The sequence below is a fragment of the Sander lucioperca genome, chromosome 15, assembly GCF_008315115.2.
Source record: "Sander lucioperca isolate FBNREF2018 chromosome 15, SLUC_FBN_1.2, whole genome shotgun sequence".
In the NCBI taxonomy this organism is placed as follows: Eukaryota; Metazoa; Chordata; class Actinopteri; order Perciformes; family Percidae; genus Sander; species Sander lucioperca.
The window spans coordinates 27,104,262-27,123,015 of NC_050187.1; the positions used below are offsets into that span (position 1 = coordinate 27,104,262).

An 18,754-nucleotide genomic window follows, 5' to 3' on the forward strand; every position below is an offset into this window, starting at 1 on the left:
GACCAGTCAATCGATTAATTAAGAAACTATTTGTCAGATTAACTTATAATGAAAATAATTGTTGATTGCAGCCCTAAACATCAATAAAATTAACAAAAAAAATCCTTGTTTTTAGTGTTTCTTTCATTTTTCTGTAATGGACAGATGGTGTAAAGCTGTTTTTGGGCTTTTCTGTGTGTCTTTCAGGTCGACCTCCTGGCCCAGAGATGGAGTACTGCACAGACCGAGAGTCCTATTCACTAGCTGCTGGACTAGCTCTGGGCATGGTCTGTCTGGGGGTAAGTCGCACGTAAAAACACTCTTCTAGTCGAATAAATATTTGCAAAAACATTTTAATTCAACCTCCTTGAAGTTCCAGGTGGGCTGGGATTGTCATATCGGATGGTTCCTCGCCTCTGAATTGTTCAGTTTGGTCTCTGTAAATTATAGAGTTTGGTCTAGACCTACTCTATCTGTAAAGTGTTCTGAGATAACTTCTGTTATGATTAAACTAGTGCTGTCAGTTAAACGCGTTATTAATGCCGTTAACGCAAACCCATTTTAACGGCGTCAATTTTTTTTATCGCAAGATTAACGTTCTTTTTGGCCTAGCAAACACCACACCGGATCTAGCTAGACCGGAAACAAAACAACAGGCACGCAGCACACACTTGTTTGGGCTTGCGAGCCGGCCAAAGAGTAGTAGGCCAATGTTACGTTTTGAGTGGATGGCGAGCACGAGACGCAGAAATGGATGCCAATAAGATTCTGGATGGAAAGTTTACTTTTAAAAAGTTGCCAAATGGTTCCATTGACAAGACCAAAGTGATCTGTGTGTTTTGTCGTTGTGAACTGAGCTATCATCACAGCACATCCAGTCTGAAATACCACTTGATGGCCAAGCACACAGCTGATGCGAATTCTCCGGCCCCTCGTCAAAGCCAGGCGACCATGGATGACTTCAGACCATAGACTGTATATTAATATTAACAGTCTATGCTTCAGACAGAAGCACATGGATACCACACTAAGAACAAACTTAAAAAAACATTTGCACAAAGCAAGCCGAGCCACTTTTTCATGTTGATAAGAGCATTAAAATGAGAAAAAATAATTGGACAAAAAGAAATCAAGGATTTAGAATAGATAAAAATGTGCGATTAATTGTGATTAATTGCGAGTTAACTATGACATTAATGCAATTAATCAAATTAATTAAATATTTTAATCGTTTGACAGCACTAGATTAAACACTATAAATAAAATTGAATTACATTTTAGGGAAACTCTTGGTCACAGATAGTTACATGAAGTTGAACTTTAATTTTTTAATTTTTTTTTTTAATGATTATATATTTTGGTACTATTTTCCTCTGGATTTCTCCCTGTATATTTGCTTATCTTTGATGCCGAATGGGAAATCTAGAGAGAAGCACTTGCTTTCTCACAAAACCTGATGTTTTTTATTGAAGGTTTAGGACAAACATTTTATTTGCAGTTAATCTTTACTTACGTGATATGGCCAGGAAAATCAAGGCAAGTATTCTATGTTTTTCAGAAACATGGTTAGATTCTCATATTACTGACTCCGAAGTTGAAATTGAAAACTTTGTTGTCGTTCGCAAAGACCGGAACAGACAAGGGGGTGGGGTTTGTATATTTGTGAGGTCTGATATTAACTTCAATCTAAGACAGGACCTGGACAATGTTAACCTTGAAGCTGTGTGGATTGATATTTTGCTTCCAAAAAGCAAACCAATTTTGTGTGGTGTTGTTTATAGACCTCCGAATCAAAATGACTTCATCCAGACATTGGAATGCGTTAGTGCAGGCTGTCATGATTTTTTAAACCAGGAAGTCATTTTAATGGCAGATAATAATATTGATGTTTTAAATACAGAAGGGCCATTATACAATGGCTTTTGTGACTTTCTGAAAATGCATGGTCTAACCCAATTAATTAGTGTTCCAACCAGAATAACTGAGCATAGCCAAACTGCTATTGACCACATTATTGTATCTGACACAAGCAAAATTCTACAAAGTGGTGTCATTGTCTATGGAATTAGTGACCATTTTTTAACCTACTGTACTAGGAAAGTTAAGAGGGCTCAGATTAAATGTCACAAATCTGTGAAGAGCAGAAGTTTAAAAGGGTATAATGTTAAACATTTTCAGGTCATACTAAATAGTATCAACTGGATGGAAATTACCAACATATGTGATGTTGATACAGCATGGGATTGCTTTCAATCTATTTTCTTGGAAATTCTTGACAAGATAGCCCCATTAAAAGAGACCAGGATTAAACAAAGATCACAGCCTTGGATAAATAATGATATCTTGGACACCATTTACTTGAGGGATAAAATTTTAAGTGAGTTTAAAAGAACCAAACTGCCTGTTTTATTTAAGGAATATAAAGTAATTAGAAATAAGGTTCAGCGAATGGTGGATGAGGCGAAAAAGGATTTTTTTATGTCTAAAATTGAGGAGCATAAAAGGGATCCCAAGAAATTGTGGGCAACTCTTAGGCCTTTGGGGACAAAAGAGAACCCTAAGCAAAAACAAGGTAAAATAGGCCTGGATATAAATGGGTCCATATTGTATGATAAAAAAGTGGTGGCAGATACTTTTAATAGTTTCTTCACAACAATTGCAAGTAATCTGGTGCAGAAGCTTTCATCTGCGTCAGGTATTTTTAGTGATCCACAGAGGGTGCAAAAGTTTTATGAAGAAAAGGGAGTTCAGTCAAACACTTTTTATTTTAAACAAGTAACAGAGGAGCTGGTATTAAAAAAACTCAAAGGCCTAAATCCTTCCAAGGCTACTGGTTTTGACAACATCCCTGCCAGATTTCTTAAGGATGCTGCTGAAATAATCACTCCTGTCATAACCTATCTTATTAATTTATCTATTGAAAAAAAACATTTTCCCAGTAAATTTAAGGTGGCAAGAGTGATACCTTTATTTAAAAAGGGGCACAAATCTGATCCTGGAAATTTTCGCCCTGTATCTATCTTGTGTTCAATATCAAAAATTGTGGAAAGTATAATTTATGAGCAAATAGACAGTTATTTAGCAGAACATAATCTTTTATTTGACTTCCAATCAGGTTTTAGAAAGGCCCATTCCACTGATACCTGCCTGCTTTATCTTACAGACTTTATTAGGAAAGAGGTAGAGAAGGGGAATTATTGTGGCATGGTGTTAATAGACCTTCAAAAGGCCTTTGATACGGTTCAGTATGATGTCCTTTTGAACAAACTAAAAGCCATAGGATTTTCCCCAGCATCTCTTCAGTGGGTGAGGTCATACCTGATGGGTAGAGAACAGGTGGTGTGATGTGGAAGGGACCTTGTCATCACCACTTAAATTAACTTGTGGAGTTCCCCAGGGGAGTATTTTGGGTCCTCTCTTTTTTTTTATTATATGTTAATGATATGTCGTCAGCTATAGATGGTAATTTGTTTTTATTTGCAGATGACTCAGCTATTCTAGTCTCTCATAAAGACAAATTAGAGGTGGAAAGGCTGCTTAGTTCAGAACTCCTTAACCTTAGTGTTTGGCTAACAGACAACAAGCTGTCTCTCCACCTTGGTAAAACAGAGTCAATTCTTTTTGGGTCCAGAGATAAACTTAAAAAGGCTATGGGGTTTAGGGTAGTCGTGGGTAATGTTGAAATTACAGCCAAGGAATCAGTTACTTACTTGGGCTGTATATTAGATAACAAATTATCAGGGGAGCTTATGGCTCGAAAAATCATCTCAAAGGTAAGCCAAAGGACTAAATTCCTAGCAAGAATATCCAGCCTTTTAGATAGTAAAACCTTAAAAATCCTGGCAGATGCGCTTGTTCAATGTCATCTTGACTATGCCTGTACATCTTGGTACACAGGCATTACTAAAGGTCTTAAAGACAAGCTACAGATCTGTCAAAATAAACTAACCAGAGTGATTCTTAAATTACATCCTAGAACTCATCTTCTTGCGTACCATTTCTCCAGTCTTGGGTGGCTCAGAGTGGAGGAGAGGGTTTCTCAACTTAAACTGTGTTTAGTTTATAAAATAAGAAATAATCTGGCACCCAAGTATTTATGTGATTACTTTTCAAAAATTAGTGATACACACAATTACTGTACCCGGGGGAGTTCCACAGATTATAGGCCCTGCCGCTTTAGGAGCTGTATGGGAAAGTATTCTTTCCTATACTCTGCAGCTGTCTTGTGGAATAGTTTGCCTTTAAACATTAAACTGTTGAGCTCTTCATATTATCATTTTAAATCTTCAATAAAAAACTGGTTATTAAACTTATAAAGGAAAAAAGAAGAAAGGAAATAGAAATAGAAATCCTTGAAGTAGTAGGAATACTGTATTATTTGCTTGTGTGTCTGTTTGTCTATCTGGGAATTTAGTCCTGGATATATCTGTTTTATTGTGATTTTTTTATTTTTTATTTTATTTTATTTTATTTATTGATATGCTTTCCTTTCTCTTTGTTTTCAATGTTGTTAGTCTATGTACTGTCACTTGTCTTCCATCATAAGGACCACAATGGAAACAAGCCTTTGGGCTTTTTTGTGTTTTTTCTATCCTTTTGAACACGTTGTGTTGATTGTTGTTGTTGTTCAATAAATTTTCCATCCATCCATCCACTTAAGTTGGATTGCTTTTTTGCCAGTGCCAGTCAGTTGCCAGTTTACTTAGTGATACTTTATGTACTTTTGTCTCTTTCTCCTTTCACTGATGATGTTCTATAACTTTCTGCTGCTGTATACTATTAACCTTCATTATCTCTTGCTTTTCTGTCTACTTACATTATTTTACTTTCTCTGTCTCTGTCCCATCTCTCTCGACTCGCCTCATTCCAAACACTTGCACATTTATTCCCTCATCTCCATCACTCCCTCCACCTCTCTCTCTTTGTCCTGTTTCCTTCACTTCCTCTTCCCACTCTTGTCTCATCATGTTCACTCTTCCCATCCTTATGTCCATATCCTCCCTCCCCTCTCTCTCCTTGCAGCATGGCAGTAACCTGATTGGGATGACTGATCTAAATGTCCCTGAGCAGTTGTATCAGTACATGGTTGGGGGCCACCGCAGGGCTCAGGCTGGGGCAAACAGGGAGAGACACAAGTCCCCCAGCTACCAAATCAAGGTAGAAGGACAAATCATTTTGTATTAATATTAGAAAAGAAATGTGTTATTATTTCACCCTACTGTAATAACACTGTAATAATGTAAAACATTTTGATATATTATCTTCGTGAAGTTGCCAATCTGTTTCACCTTTCTTGAAGTCAAGGGAGTGATTCATAACATTATATATAACGTCGTTATAGCAATTCACAGTATAATAACTTTACTATAATGTGTAATAGCTTCATTATATTGAAACAAGACATACTGTCATGGTTTTTCACAGATATATTGTGTTGTATAAATATTTTGCTCTTGTCGTTCCAGGAGGGTGACACCATAAATGTAGACGTGACATGTCCAGGCGCCACACTGGCCCTCGCCATGATCTATCTCAAGACCAACAACAGGTGAGAAAAGACAAACAACTGAACTGAACTAAATTCTTTTTATAGATAGAAAATATCAATGACTTGTACTTTCCACGTGCTGACAAGTTGGACCACTTGGTGCTACCTCCTTTTTGTCCAGTGATGCACTTTTATGAATCACTTGCACATTATTTTAATTGTTCCTTTGCTTCAACAACTGCTTTTACCAAATAATAGCACCAACTCAAGTAGAAGTATTAAGTTGTCCAATAATGTTCTTCTTACTTATTTAGTTTATTTATTAATTTGTATCTCTTTTCACTCACAATTGGCATGTGTGTCATGTGTCTGCATGTACTGATTTATGTTTTAACGACTCTTCTACTCAAGGTTTGAATTCTATTAGATATGGACACAATTTGTATTATTGATATGACTGTGTACTATAGCAAATCAAAAGGGTTTTGATGTATCACTCAACCACTTCCCATTTTATTTTAAGAAACGAAACAATAAAAAAGATGTTAAAACATACATAAATGCTAATTATGTACAGTTTAATATTAAGAGCATGGTTATGCCATAAAATGACATTTGGTACCTCGGAGTATTGTACATTTGTGAATAGCAAACTGTATGACAGGTACAGAATCAGTCACCACTGCTGCGTTAATCCTGACGCTGAGTTTTATAAATATAACCAAAGTGTGGTGCTTATTACTTTTTACATTTCTTGACCATGTGAACATCAGAACATCCTAACCTGCCTGATGAAAAATGTCATCCCTCAATGAGTCCAGTTGTCACATTACGCCACAGAAGAACAGGCTTCTCCATCTTCTAGCTTTCTGCTATCGGTCAAGAATTTCCTGTCCTTGTCAAGGCTCATTTGATGTTGTCTTTCTATTGGTTGAGAGGGTGTTAAAGGAGTGTATTAACACCTCCTTATCTCTTCCTGGTTCTGTCCACTAGGTCGATCGCTGATTGGCTAAAACCTCCAGACACATGGTTCCTGCTGGATTTCATCAAGCCAGAGTTTCTGCTGCTGAGGGTAAGTGTGTGTGTGTGTGTGTGTGTGTGTGTGTGTGTGTGTGTGTGTGTGTGTGTCTGTGTGTGTCTGTGTGTGTGTTTCCCATCTTTCCATAATCTGGTATACCTCCTTCTCGCCTCTCAACCCTCTCAGACTCTTGCTCGGTGTATCATCATGTGGGATGAAATCCTCCCTAATACTGAGTGGGTCAAGAGTAACATACCCCAGGTGAGAAATTGCACACAAAGAGCATTATTGAGCTGACATATTTGGAGCGATGCTGCAGACCTGGAAATAAGTCACCGTGACATATAAAGAATATCCCAGCTATGAGGGTTTCTGTGAAGGGGGCCAGGTTGAACTGTTTCAGATATGTCCAGTTCATCAAAGCTTTTCCATTTGCTGTTCTACACACTCCCTGTCTAGTAATTCTTTTCTGATGCACAAAAGAAGAACTGTATAGTTTGCATGAACAGAAACAGCCACCCTGGATAAAGAAGAAAAGAGCATTAGCCATTTCATGAGCAGAAAAGGATGTTTGACAGGTTATCTAAACAAAGTGCAGTGTGGAACCACCTTACTACTACATGTGGCTTGACATATTTTGCCCCTTCGCGAACATGGGAGTCTCTTAGAGAATTACAGTACGTGATATTGTAAGGTAATTCAATGCATAATCCATAATCTAGAAGTCATTACCGGCACAAAATAATTTAATTCTAGGTGATTGGATGTTTTATCCTGCAACACTCCCTGGGAGTTGTTGTCTTTTAATATATAGTGTCTTGTACTTTTAATATCTGTCCAGTAACTGACAGTTATTTTCAACAGCAATTCATTGTCTTTATTTTGATTGATTTGATGAGTTCTTTTGATTCAGTTGGAAGAATTGTATGCCCATTTAAATGTTAGAAATGTTCAAACAGCCAGTTACATAATACTGTCCATAGAAAGTACCTACATTTGATTTGTTTTCAGATCATGAGGGGGACTTTTGACCCTTCAGAAGACATTAACATGGAGACAATGGCGTGAGTATTTAAGCCAAAAACTCGCATCTAACTTTTATCATATAAATTCTGGGTTAAACTTAGAATATTGTACTTTTTCAGGGGAATTTAGTGTAATCCATGATTTCTTTATGTGACAAACTTCTGGTAGTGATGTTCTCCTGAGTTTCCTACAACCAGGACTGATCTGATCATGTTATTTGTTTCTCTCAGCCAAGCTCAAGACTACATTACTGCCGGGGCATGTATGGCATTGGGCTTACGCTTTGCTGGCTCTGCCAACTCTGATGCCTTCGACTGCCTCTACGAGTTTGCCAGGAGCTTCATGAAGATCATGTCCTTTGCTGGTACAGCTGCGGTTGTAAGTGTTTGTATAAGTTTGTATATTTAAAGTTGATTCAGTCATGGAAAGTGCTGTGTTGCCTCATGCACTTATACTTATTATAATTAGATCATTATTTGTTATATTTCTCCTTTGCTCTCTCTTTCTGTGTCTGTCAACCTGTATCCTGGTTAAATTAGCAGACAGGTTATTACAACCTGCAGACCGGCCTGTCAATGATTTTGTTGGCGATGTCCATGGTGATGTCCGGCACCGGGAACCTGAAGGTCTTGCAGCTCTGTCGCTTCTTCCACAAGAGAACTGGTGGTGAGATGAACTACGGCTTCCACATGGCTCATCACATGGCACTGGGCCTGCTCTTCCTAGGAGGGGGCAGGTGAGATGCAAACACACACACACACACACACACACACACACACACACACACACACACACACACACACACACACACACACACACACACACACACACGTACACATGTACACACGTACAGGTACTACTGTATAGAGCTTTTTCCACAACAGCCATTTAAACGCTATATTTGGGGTCAAAAATGTGCAATTACATAAACAAGAAACTACAGGGGGGAAAAAATCGAAAATCGTATACATTGTGATTTCTTTTTTTTTTTGCGACAATTTTTAAAATCGATTATTTTCCCTAGAATCAATATTTATTATTTTTATTTATTTATTTTACCAATGATTTACCTAAATAATTTCTGTTTATATGGTACCGCTGACGGTGACTTTATCATATCCGTTTCCAGCAAAACAGACCGAAAGCAGAAAATTCAGAAAATACATATATGTACTTCTATACAAATGAAATAAATGCCAGACCGACTGACTGACATGTGATGTGCAGTCTTAGTCAATAGTTTTTAGAAATGTCTTATGATATATTGTCTCTAGAAGCGTATTATTCAACTTTTGTTTTTGTTAAAGAAGGAAAAGAAAATCGCAATACTGAATAGCGAATCGCAATAATCTTAGAATGAACATCGCAATACAAATTGAATCGCCACCCATGTATCGTGAAAGAAACGAATCAGGGCAAAAGCATATCGTCCCAGCCCTACAAGAAACTGACTCAACATTTATTTCACAGATTCTCCACAGAAAAAAAAACAAAAATCTTGGCTGAAAACATGTTTGAATACACAACATAATGATCTGTTAATCAGTGCAATTATTTCTACACCTTCGAAATATCATTTCAGGGCAAGAAAAACTGTTACTGTCAGCTAGCTTTTAAGCTTTTCATTCTGCTAAACACTCTGATCCCTCCCCAAGTTTGTGTCTGGCACTATTGTTTAAAATTAATAGAAATTGAATTTTAGGACACACCTTCCCATTTACACCCTCCATCCGTCACACTGAGTGGATCTATTGTATTCATTAAAGTAATATATTTTCTCAAGTGAACCTTGCTGCTCTAGTAAGTATTCATGGAAGCAGTTTGGTGTTTGTGGGATTGAGTCAAAATAAGCTACAGCATCAATGTTCATGGTAAGTGTCACCCAGGCAACAGTTTGGCTCATTGATCTGTTTGTAATTGTTTGTAGACAACAATAAAGGTCTACGACAAAGAGGAATAAGATATCTCAGACTATGGCTAGACAGGCAGTACTTGTTTGTAGGATCCATTCGCTGTTGGTTTTGCTGTTTTTCATGGGATTTGTTGATAATAAGGAAAATACCAAAAAGGCAACTGTGAACCTAGTATCAGTAATATCTAAAAAATATATTTTCATTTTGGATTTTGACTGATGGTTCTTTGATGAAGACACAAGGTATTTATATTCTACATGTAGTCATATGGCATCTGAATTGCTGTATGCCAACAAGACACAAATTGCACACAGACGCAGGTGCAACCACATACACATACTATGGGTCTGTTTTGAGTGCTGTCTTGTGCATAATACATGATATTTATACACACACACACACACACACACACACACACACACACACACACACACACACACACACACACACACACACACACACCAGGTTCTTCCAAACACTGACCTTGGCCTGTGTATTTTCAAGAGAAACAATGGCTCCCACTCTGTCATTACACGTTGCAAATGTTTCCCCACCTACAGCCGTAATCAGATAACCCTTTTGATTTTATTCAAATCGTGTGTTGTTTTAGACCTGCCAGATGAAAGCCCACGCAGCTGCAGGGACTCAGCTTGAATGTCATGCACCGTAGTGTGTATTATCATGAGTGTGTTACCGTGGCTCTGCAGAAGTTAAAGTTCATGCTGGTGGGCAGACTCATGCCATGTCATTGTTGTATTTTCTTCATTCTCTCCCTCTGCTCGTCTGTCATTCAGTCTTTCGCCTGTTTGCGTTGAAAAAAATTGATTCACATTTGCTTTCCACGTATTTCATCGGTATCGCATCATCACTGTCATTCTTTTTTTCCATTCATTTTCTCACCTCTGTTTTTCCTCATTACCGCTAATCTGCTGTGTGGGTTTCTTCCTTTTTTTCCCTTCCTTTTTTCAGTCATCCTCCCTCACTCTCTCTTTCTGTTGTCTCAGTTAGTTTCTCTTCCCATTTATTCAGTTTTTTTTTCTTTTTATAAGCAAGGTCTGAAGTGAAACTTACGTTTTTCCACCCATAGTCACAAATGGCGTTCAGACCACAGCATACTGTAGGTCTATATGAGCTTATAGCAAAGCCTGACAGGGGCTTTGCATGTCCTTCCCATGTTTGCATTGGTTTCCTGTGACTGCTCTGGTATAAATACTTCTGCCATTGCCCTATGACCAAAACACTGGCCTCAGAACTGGATATGGTACCTGGATGTTGCCCACTGCTTCTAAAATAGTTAGCATGGGTCAAATTCAGAGGGCAAACTTCCCCACAGGGACTAATAAACAATAACTTCACACATCTTTATGGGTAATAGTAAAACAGCTACACATTTTTTTCTGCACATCCTGGAAGTTCATATTATCAGAAGTTGAAAATGGTTGAGGACAGCATAAAAAAGTGAGTCAGAAAAAGTTGTTGCCAGGAATCCTCCTTTTAACGGCTCCATCGTCTTGTTGTAGCAGCAGTGGACCCTCAAAGCAGGAAGTAAGTATTTAACCATATTCGGTCCAGAGAGGAGAGCAGTGGTTTCCAACCTTTTGGCTTAAAGCAAATCGATATCTACTTGCGACCCTTGTCATTTGTTTATTGGCTGTAGGCAATTCGACCAAAGAATATTTCCCCCTTTTCAGGATGTTTTATTTGAAGGATTTTTAAAATGGCGTGTAATTGATTATCAAAATAGCTGCAGATACATTTTCTGTCTATTTGTTTCAGCTCCAATCCGGCAATCCCCCTTGGGACCTCTAGGGTCACACAATTTTACCAGACAGTTAATTTTCAGTTAAAGTTTCCGTTCTTCCAAGCTGACAAAGTGTAGCAGAATACTTTTTTGTATACATGAAGTGACCACCCAAAAATGCTGTTTGTTTGGAAGAACATACTTGCTTTAAAAATCTTTGAAAACAAATGGCGATTAAAATTCACAAAGTTTTGCTAGCTATTTTATACCAAATATTATATTATATAATAAATATATATTGCCAGTGCAAAGATGGCAGCAGTATCTGTTATTTCATTCATTTATTTTCACTCTTCCAACCATTGAAACTTTGAAACTTTAACTGGTGAATTTAGACCAGATTTGCTCTAAAATATGCCGGTTTATCTTCACCTTAACACACTACGAGTCTCTATTTTAGGATGTTTGAATTGTAAAATGTAGAATGTAGAATGTAATGATCAGTGTGGTTTAAACATGCTTAACATGTCCCAAGCAGCCATTTAATTGAAGAGCATCCTTTACCTCAGTTGATCGTTAATAAGTGCTCTCACAAGTAACCTTTTTTATAATTACTCAATTAGTCAAAGCATGTACTTCACTGCCAACTATTATTTTTAAGAGGCTCTGTTGTAGCGTGTGATGACGTTAAATAGATTTCAACACTCACCTGGTGTTACTACCAGAGAGCAGAGGGTTTATAAAAAAGTGTTTTATTTGGAGTGCGTCTTTCAAAACGTGTGCAATATTGGCTTTGCTTTGTGTTATGTTGTAAGGGGGAGTAAGAAATACATTCCTGCATTTATTGGATCATAAACACTGTAATTTTGTTATTTTTTTCCTCCTGTCCCAAGTATACTTTTTTTTAACCATCACTGGGTGAATGTGGTAGCGTTGGTTGAAGACTGTTACGGCAAGCGAGCAATTTTTGTGCACACTTTGCTGTTGCTTGTGGCCAGTGGTGATTTTAAGTGTGTGTGTGTGCGTGGTCCAGGGTCTGGCTGGCTGGCTGCCAATGAATAAATGAATGAATGTATTTTCAGTATTTGTGATGTTTGTTGTTTGTTTGATTTTGTCTGTTAGGTACACCCTGAGCACCTCAAATTCAGCCATCGCTGCTCTGCTGTGCGCCCTGTACCCACACTTCCCTGCTCACAGTACTGACAACCGGTGAGACCGACACACACGCACACGCACACGCACACGCACACACACACACACACACACACACACACACACACACACACACACACACACACACACACACACAATGATTAAAAGACCTTCAAATAGTGTATACAGATGCTTTAGAAAGTTTGTTTTGGTATGTATGTTTTGTGCTGAATGGATGGTGTTTGTCGCATGTGATGATCCACATGGTCCATAGAAATTAGATAAATGGAAAACCTTTAAGTAAAAGTTCAAGTAAATTCAGCAGGTTTTCCAGGTTTTCTGTTGGTTTGGTAAAAGAGGAGCTTTCATAATACAGGACAATAACATGACTGTTGTTGTCTGGATGTATGTATGTTTTTTTTTTTTTTTTAAAGACAATATACTAGATCTGTCTACTGAAAGAAAAAGTTGTGTGTTGATGTTGCTCTTGTTGCTGCAGCTACCACCTGCAGGCCCTGCGGCACCTGGCCGTGCTGGCTGCAGAGCCACGCCTGCTGGTCCCTGTGGACGTCGACTCCCTGAAGCCCTGCTATGCCCTTTTAGAGGTAACCTACAAGGTAAGTTCATCAAGGTTGGTCAGGCTGACACAGGTAGCCACAAACCTGTGAATGAAGGAGAAGCTCCCATTGCTCATGGGCTTCCCTTCCCTTGAGCAAGTCACTCGTCCCAGCACTGCTATAGTGTAGAGCAGGGCTGTTCAATTACAAATTCAATTGGGCCAGATTTTAAAACCACGAAATGTAGATAGGGCAGACATTTTCAGCAACCTATTTAAAACCTGGGGGCGTGTGTGGCTGCTTGTCTCTGTCACACACTATTTAGACACAACTGATAAATAAGTGAAATAAGTACCTAGTTCAAAAAGCACAATTACAGTACAAACAACAGATGATATTCCTAATAAATATAGTGGATGGGCAGACACAGAGAACAGGTGGAAGTGCCTTCCTTTTGGCAGCCGTGTCAACCAATTGGGCCGTTCAAACAGGGTGCGCTGTGGCCAGCTCGCAATACACTGTGAGCGTATCTGTCAAGAAAACGTTACGATAATCTATCATAAACGATATAAAGGATATATTGTATATACCAGATTATGTTGGGCCACTGTGAGGTTGCTTCTTTCAGTTGAATAGGCCGGGTGTAGAGGCGGAGTTTGTTTTTAAAATGGCGTCGCAAAGCAACCAGGACTATAATACATTTTTATTTGAGAATTGATTAGTGGTAACTCCTACCTACAGATTGTATCATTGTTTCACCATGGCTGAAGATGGAGGTTTAGAAATCACAAGCTTGCGTGCCTTAGTTTAGCCATGTGTTCTCCTTTTACTGTTCTATCTGTTGAACATGCCCCAAAACTCAAAGTACAATTTGTACAGTTTTTCTGTATGATAGAATGCACTTCCTCCCTTCCTCTCTCTCTCTCTCTCTCTCTCTCTCTGTCACACATACTTAATTGTCCATTGCTGCACTTCCTCCTCTGTTTTACATGCAACCACATTCACACGAACACGCTAACACAAGCTGTAATGTACAATATGTGCTGGTTTGAGGTCATCATGATATGCAACAAAAATGGGCCTATCCACCAGACACGTCAGCATTACTGCTGTCAGCCGGAAGGCTTCCTCAACCTCACAGTTCAGACACTTGACGTGTAATTTGTGCAACTTGCTCACACCATTCAGCCAAGGCCAGTGGTCTGCTAACAAGCAGATGAATGTAGTTTAGCATTTGTTAGAATTAATAAACTACCACTGTAAAAAAACAACTACCTAGTACTAATTTTTAACCAAGTGAAATTGTTTATAGGATTCCCATTTGCTTTTGTGATTACACAGTTAGATGTTTACATTAGTCCATATTAACAAGACTATATTTCATTTGCAGGCTGAAGCTGTTTAGATAAGTATTGTATTTTAAGTGTGTTGGTAAAAGGTTTCAATCTGAGGAAGCTCTGTCTCTTTCAAATCATTTGTTTGGGATTGCTGAGAAAAACTGTAGCTTTTCAAATCCAAAAACACTTAAATGAAACCAACAAGGAGTTCTGGTTCCTCTTTGTTATTCCAGTTCTGGAGAGGAGCCACTGTGATGCAGTCCACAGTGGTTGAGACTTCCGATTTTGCGTGACCAAGACTACAATGTGTCCATTCATTTTTGCCACAGTTATGTCATTTTGGATCATGTGCGCTCTGTCACGACGATTTCCATGTGAAGCAGAAAGCAGACATACATTGCCAGCTGGTCCTGATGCCCATTTTTAGAGACACTTTTAAAAAACAAAGTTTAAAAAAACCCAACCATCTGTTATAATGTCCAACCACAAAATAAGATGCTAACTGTAGATGTTTTCCAGTGTTCCATATTTACTCAACTATTATTTTCCTTCAGTCTTTCTGGAGTGCCCCAGCTTTTTCATGTGCATGTACATTCAACAGCCTTTGTTGCAATACTGTAGTTGTGTCTTTACAGATGCAGTAAATAGCTCCTGAATTACAGGAGCAGTCATTCATAAATCACCCTCTGTGAGGTTTTGTTGCTGCTCTGTATACAGTACTGTAGATGTGGCTTTTGTTTTTTTTAGAAGTCTTTGTTGTTGTTAAGCATTTAGATTTCAAGCCTTACTGATTTTGCAAGTAGTCATTTAAAATTCTTCTTTAAAGCTTTCAGTAAACCGTAGTCCATTGTGGCTGTCTGCTAAAGCAGAATGTGTGACCTTTATATGGAAGGGGAAACGCTGAGAAAAGTAGGAGTGTGCACATCCAATGGGAGGGTAGGTGGTAGAGATTTATAGAAGCAAGATGGTTTGGACTGGACGTTTCCGAATTTAAATCCCAGATCAACTGGAAATTATTGTATGGGAAAGTGAATAAGCAGCTCAACTATGTTTGGGTGTTTTTTGTGTGCTTTTTATAACGGATAAAAGAGAGATGTAGATGGTTAAAGATAGAGGTTGTCGTCCACAGTGAGGACCATGTCTGACAGCATTCCTCACTTCAATTAAATTCACACCAGAAAGCTCAGCTTGACACTGTAAAGATCATCAGTAATTACGTCACTCCTTGTGTGAGAGAAATGCAAACATTAATACGTACAAACATATAAGGTACAAACAAGGAATGGGGGGCGGGGGGGGCCAGAGTTGTTCGTCCTTAAGCCGGGAGCGGAGGTGGTAACGGAGCCGAATCAACGTCTGTGTAAAAGGGACAGCCAGTACAGCGGGAATACACACATACACACACACACTGGGCGCTGTTGCGTTCACACTTCACGCCTCTTTTTCTCCCGGAATGCCAGCATGCTGTCTAAAGTCTGATCCCATTTGGTTCCGTGTAAAAAAGAAAAGCCGGCGCAATGGCGGATCTTCAATCTCTGTGTAAATAAGACTAAAGACTCAGAGAGAAAGTTCACCTTAACCCTTGTGTTGTCTTCGGGTCAAATTTGACCCGTTTTCTAAATGTCTATATCAGAAACATGAGTTTCTTTTTAACTACCTAATTTTGATTGCCCAAAAATAACACAGATGATTCCATACAAAGCGCTTCGCAAGTACAACAAAAAATTGGATCTCTATCCTCACTGAACGTTGACATATACGCTTCTGTGATTATCCTTCCTTTAATATTAGTCTAAATAATTCATAATTTCTGCTTTTTTAACTCAAGAATTAGATATGATTTCCTATAAATGAAGATTATTATTGACCATGAATTCCAAAAATAATTGTAAAAGTAGTGGTAATAAGTTGGTGTTAGTGGTGTTTATACTTGGTAGTGAAAAGAAGCATTAAACGCAACAACAAAAAAAGTGCAAAAAACATTGACAAAAGCGCCAAAAGTGTCGAAAAAGAGACCTAGAAAGGTTTTCATTTTTGAGCTGGGAGGACGACGCATGGTCGAATGGAAGACAACACAACGGTTAAAATGAATTTGAATGAAATGATTCTTTTAACATTTGGGAAGTGCCGTCTCTCAGGAGTCAGTTTTTGGCATTCTGCTATTCTGTATTAATACTTCTTGGTAACGTTAAGTGTGAGTAGATGAAGCTGTGTCATTGCTACACAATGCACAATTGCTGCAATGACACAGCTGTGCATGACACAGCTCGCATGTAGCAATGTTAAATCTGTACACTTCGATGCAGCTGTAATGTGTTTAGAGATCTTACAGTTAAACTTTAGGTTGTGAGAGTGTGAAACTCTTTTGGCTAATTCTGGCATTTTTAACCTATGTATAATCATGTGTTTTATTAATTTGCGCTGTCCCCTTGAATAAACAGAATTGAGTTGTATGTTGTGTATGTTCTTGTGTTGTAATGACGCCATTTTCTGTTTCAGGAGACAAAGTGGTATGATGAGACGACGGTAGAATTGATGGCTCCCACCATGCTTCCTGAGCTGCACCTTCTTAAACGGGTAAAGCCTAGGAACAACACTTCACAACTTCTGGACTTTGTAATCCAGTGGAAACTAGACTGTTCAGTGTATCTCCCTCTCTGCTGAGGATTAGCTAAGTGATGTGGGTGTAGAGTATTGATAAATGCACATGTTCAGTTTTCATTTTGTATGCCACCCAAATTTGTTGATAAAACAGGCACACACTGATACCATAATCCTTTTATTTTCTAATTTGAGTTTATTTATTGGTTGCAGGTAAAGGTGAAGGGTCCACGATACTGGGAACTGTCCATAGACCTCAGCAAAGAAACACAGCATCTAAAGTCAGTATAGAGGGACATTTCAGTAAACATCATCTGTAACTTGTTCAATCACTCAAATAATACCACTAAATACACAGTGTGAAAATGATACCGGACCACCTTTGTCTTCTTGTGCCACTATTTTGATAAGTGGAATCCAGGGGGAAGCTCTGATCTCATGAATTGACTCAATGGTCGACAAACTTAAAGGACAATCTCTCTCTTTATATCTCCCTCAGGTCCATCCTATCCAGAGATGGGGTGTTGTATGTTAAACTGCGGGCCGGCCAGCTGCCCTACAAAGACGACCCTCAGGGCTGGAAGAGCCTGCTGGCCTCCACCGTCAACCACCGCAACTCTGGAGTCAGAGCCTTCGAAGTAAAAACATATAGATGTCACACATACCCAGTAGGACTGCAGCTATCGATTATTTTAGTAATCGAGTATTCTACCGATTATTCCATCGATTAATCGAGTAATCGGATAAGAAATAATTTTGCTTTATAGTAAATGGCAAAAGTAAACATACAAAAGAGAGGTTTCCTTTTCAGAAAAAGCAACATTTTTATTGCTTAAACTGCATACAATAACAGGGATAGACGCTATTGTTTTTGAGGACTGGCTGCACATGCCACAAAGCCCTTAAATTTGTTGGCCAAAGTACATTTTTGGCAGCCCAAATGTAAACCTCTGTAATTAAGTCCCAACTTTTCCGCCCCCCTTCCCCTTCATGCTTCTGGCTCTTTACACTGGATAAATAATGGAAATAGCTGTTCACAGCTAAGCGCAGGTAAATGTGACTGTACAAAGCTTACAGCAGGGCTATTCAACTATACTGTTCAGGGGGACACCTTTTCAGAAGGCTAATCTAAGTTTAGAAAAAATGAAGAAAGCAGACATCAGCGGCTAGATTCGATGATGTCATCGACGTGCATAATAATTAGCCATGTGCAGGTGCCGCTGGTAGAGAGAGAGGGGGACTGGTTTGTCTTCGCCAGTTTACAATCATTTGTCCAAATTTCAAGATTCATGGCAAACTAAGATAAATGGTTAGACTACAAACCGACAGCTTTTTGTTAATGTTACCTTGTGTCGGGGCCGCTCCGTGGAATGGATGAGTAGACTGGATGTTTTCTGCTAAGATGCTGTAATGTAAGCAATGGCGCCATGCCATTGTGCTAAGCTAGTTCCATTTTACAATAGACACACTGTGCAAAGTTTAACTTTTTTTGCAGCTTAAAATGATCCCAAACTTTCTGTCGTTTTTCTCCGCCTGTCTCTTCTCTTAGCCCCTCTTTACTTTTGTTCTCTTTCTTCATTTGTAATCCACGTCAATCTTCACGGCCACAGCAGCGTCAGCCCATTGTATGATAGTAATAATCATCTGTGTGGAAACACAGTAAGCGGTACAATGTTAGTTACATTGATTAAACAAAGCTTCAAGGCAGAGAATTTTACATCAAGGATTTTTAGTAATCAGTTATTCGAGTTACTCGAGGAATCGTTTCAGCCCTAAACCAACTTCTATCATTAGAAGTCCATTTAGGTTTTGTGGAGGTGAGTGATGTGGTGGTGAAATAGTGGGGATATATAATTTATGATTCTGTTTGTCTATGATCAAGCCTCAGTTGGGGCTTCATTATAACCACTTCCTGCTGGAGATGTTCTGACATGTTTGAAAA

The 18,754-nt window shown here is 38.7% G+C and overlaps 1 protein-coding gene across 3 annotated transcripts in view; it reads left to right on the forward strand.

The window, feature by feature from the left end:
- Positions 1-18,754, forward strand: part of anapc1 (anaphase promoting complex subunit 1) — a 66,698-nt gene that overhangs the window by 38,789 nt on the left and 9,155 nt on the right. For 2 of the 3 annotated variants that reach the window (XM_035992257.1, XM_035992258.1), the window contains 13 exons: positions 187-278; positions 5,002-5,136; positions 5,445-5,527; positions 6,461-6,539; positions 6,672-6,746; positions 7,497-7,549; positions 7,742-7,889; positions 8,051-8,247; positions 12,288-12,374; positions 12,817-12,934; positions 16,711-16,788; positions 17,026-17,093; positions 17,312-17,450. In XM_035992257.1, the coding sequence (XP_035848150.1) occupies positions 187-278; positions 5,002-5,136; positions 5,445-5,527; positions 6,461-6,539; positions 6,672-6,746; positions 7,497-7,549; positions 7,742-7,889; positions 8,051-8,247; positions 12,288-12,374; positions 12,817-12,934; positions 16,711-16,788; positions 17,026-17,093; positions 17,312-17,450 (1,352 nt within the window). The remainder of the gene's footprint in view (positions 1-186; positions 279-5,001; positions 5,137-5,444; positions 5,528-6,460; positions 6,540-6,671; positions 6,747-7,496; positions 7,550-7,741; positions 7,890-8,050; positions 8,248-12,287; positions 12,375-12,816; positions 12,935-16,710; positions 16,789-17,025; positions 17,094-17,311; positions 17,451-18,754) is intronic. The other variant, XM_031316016.2, reaches the window with a different exon arrangement.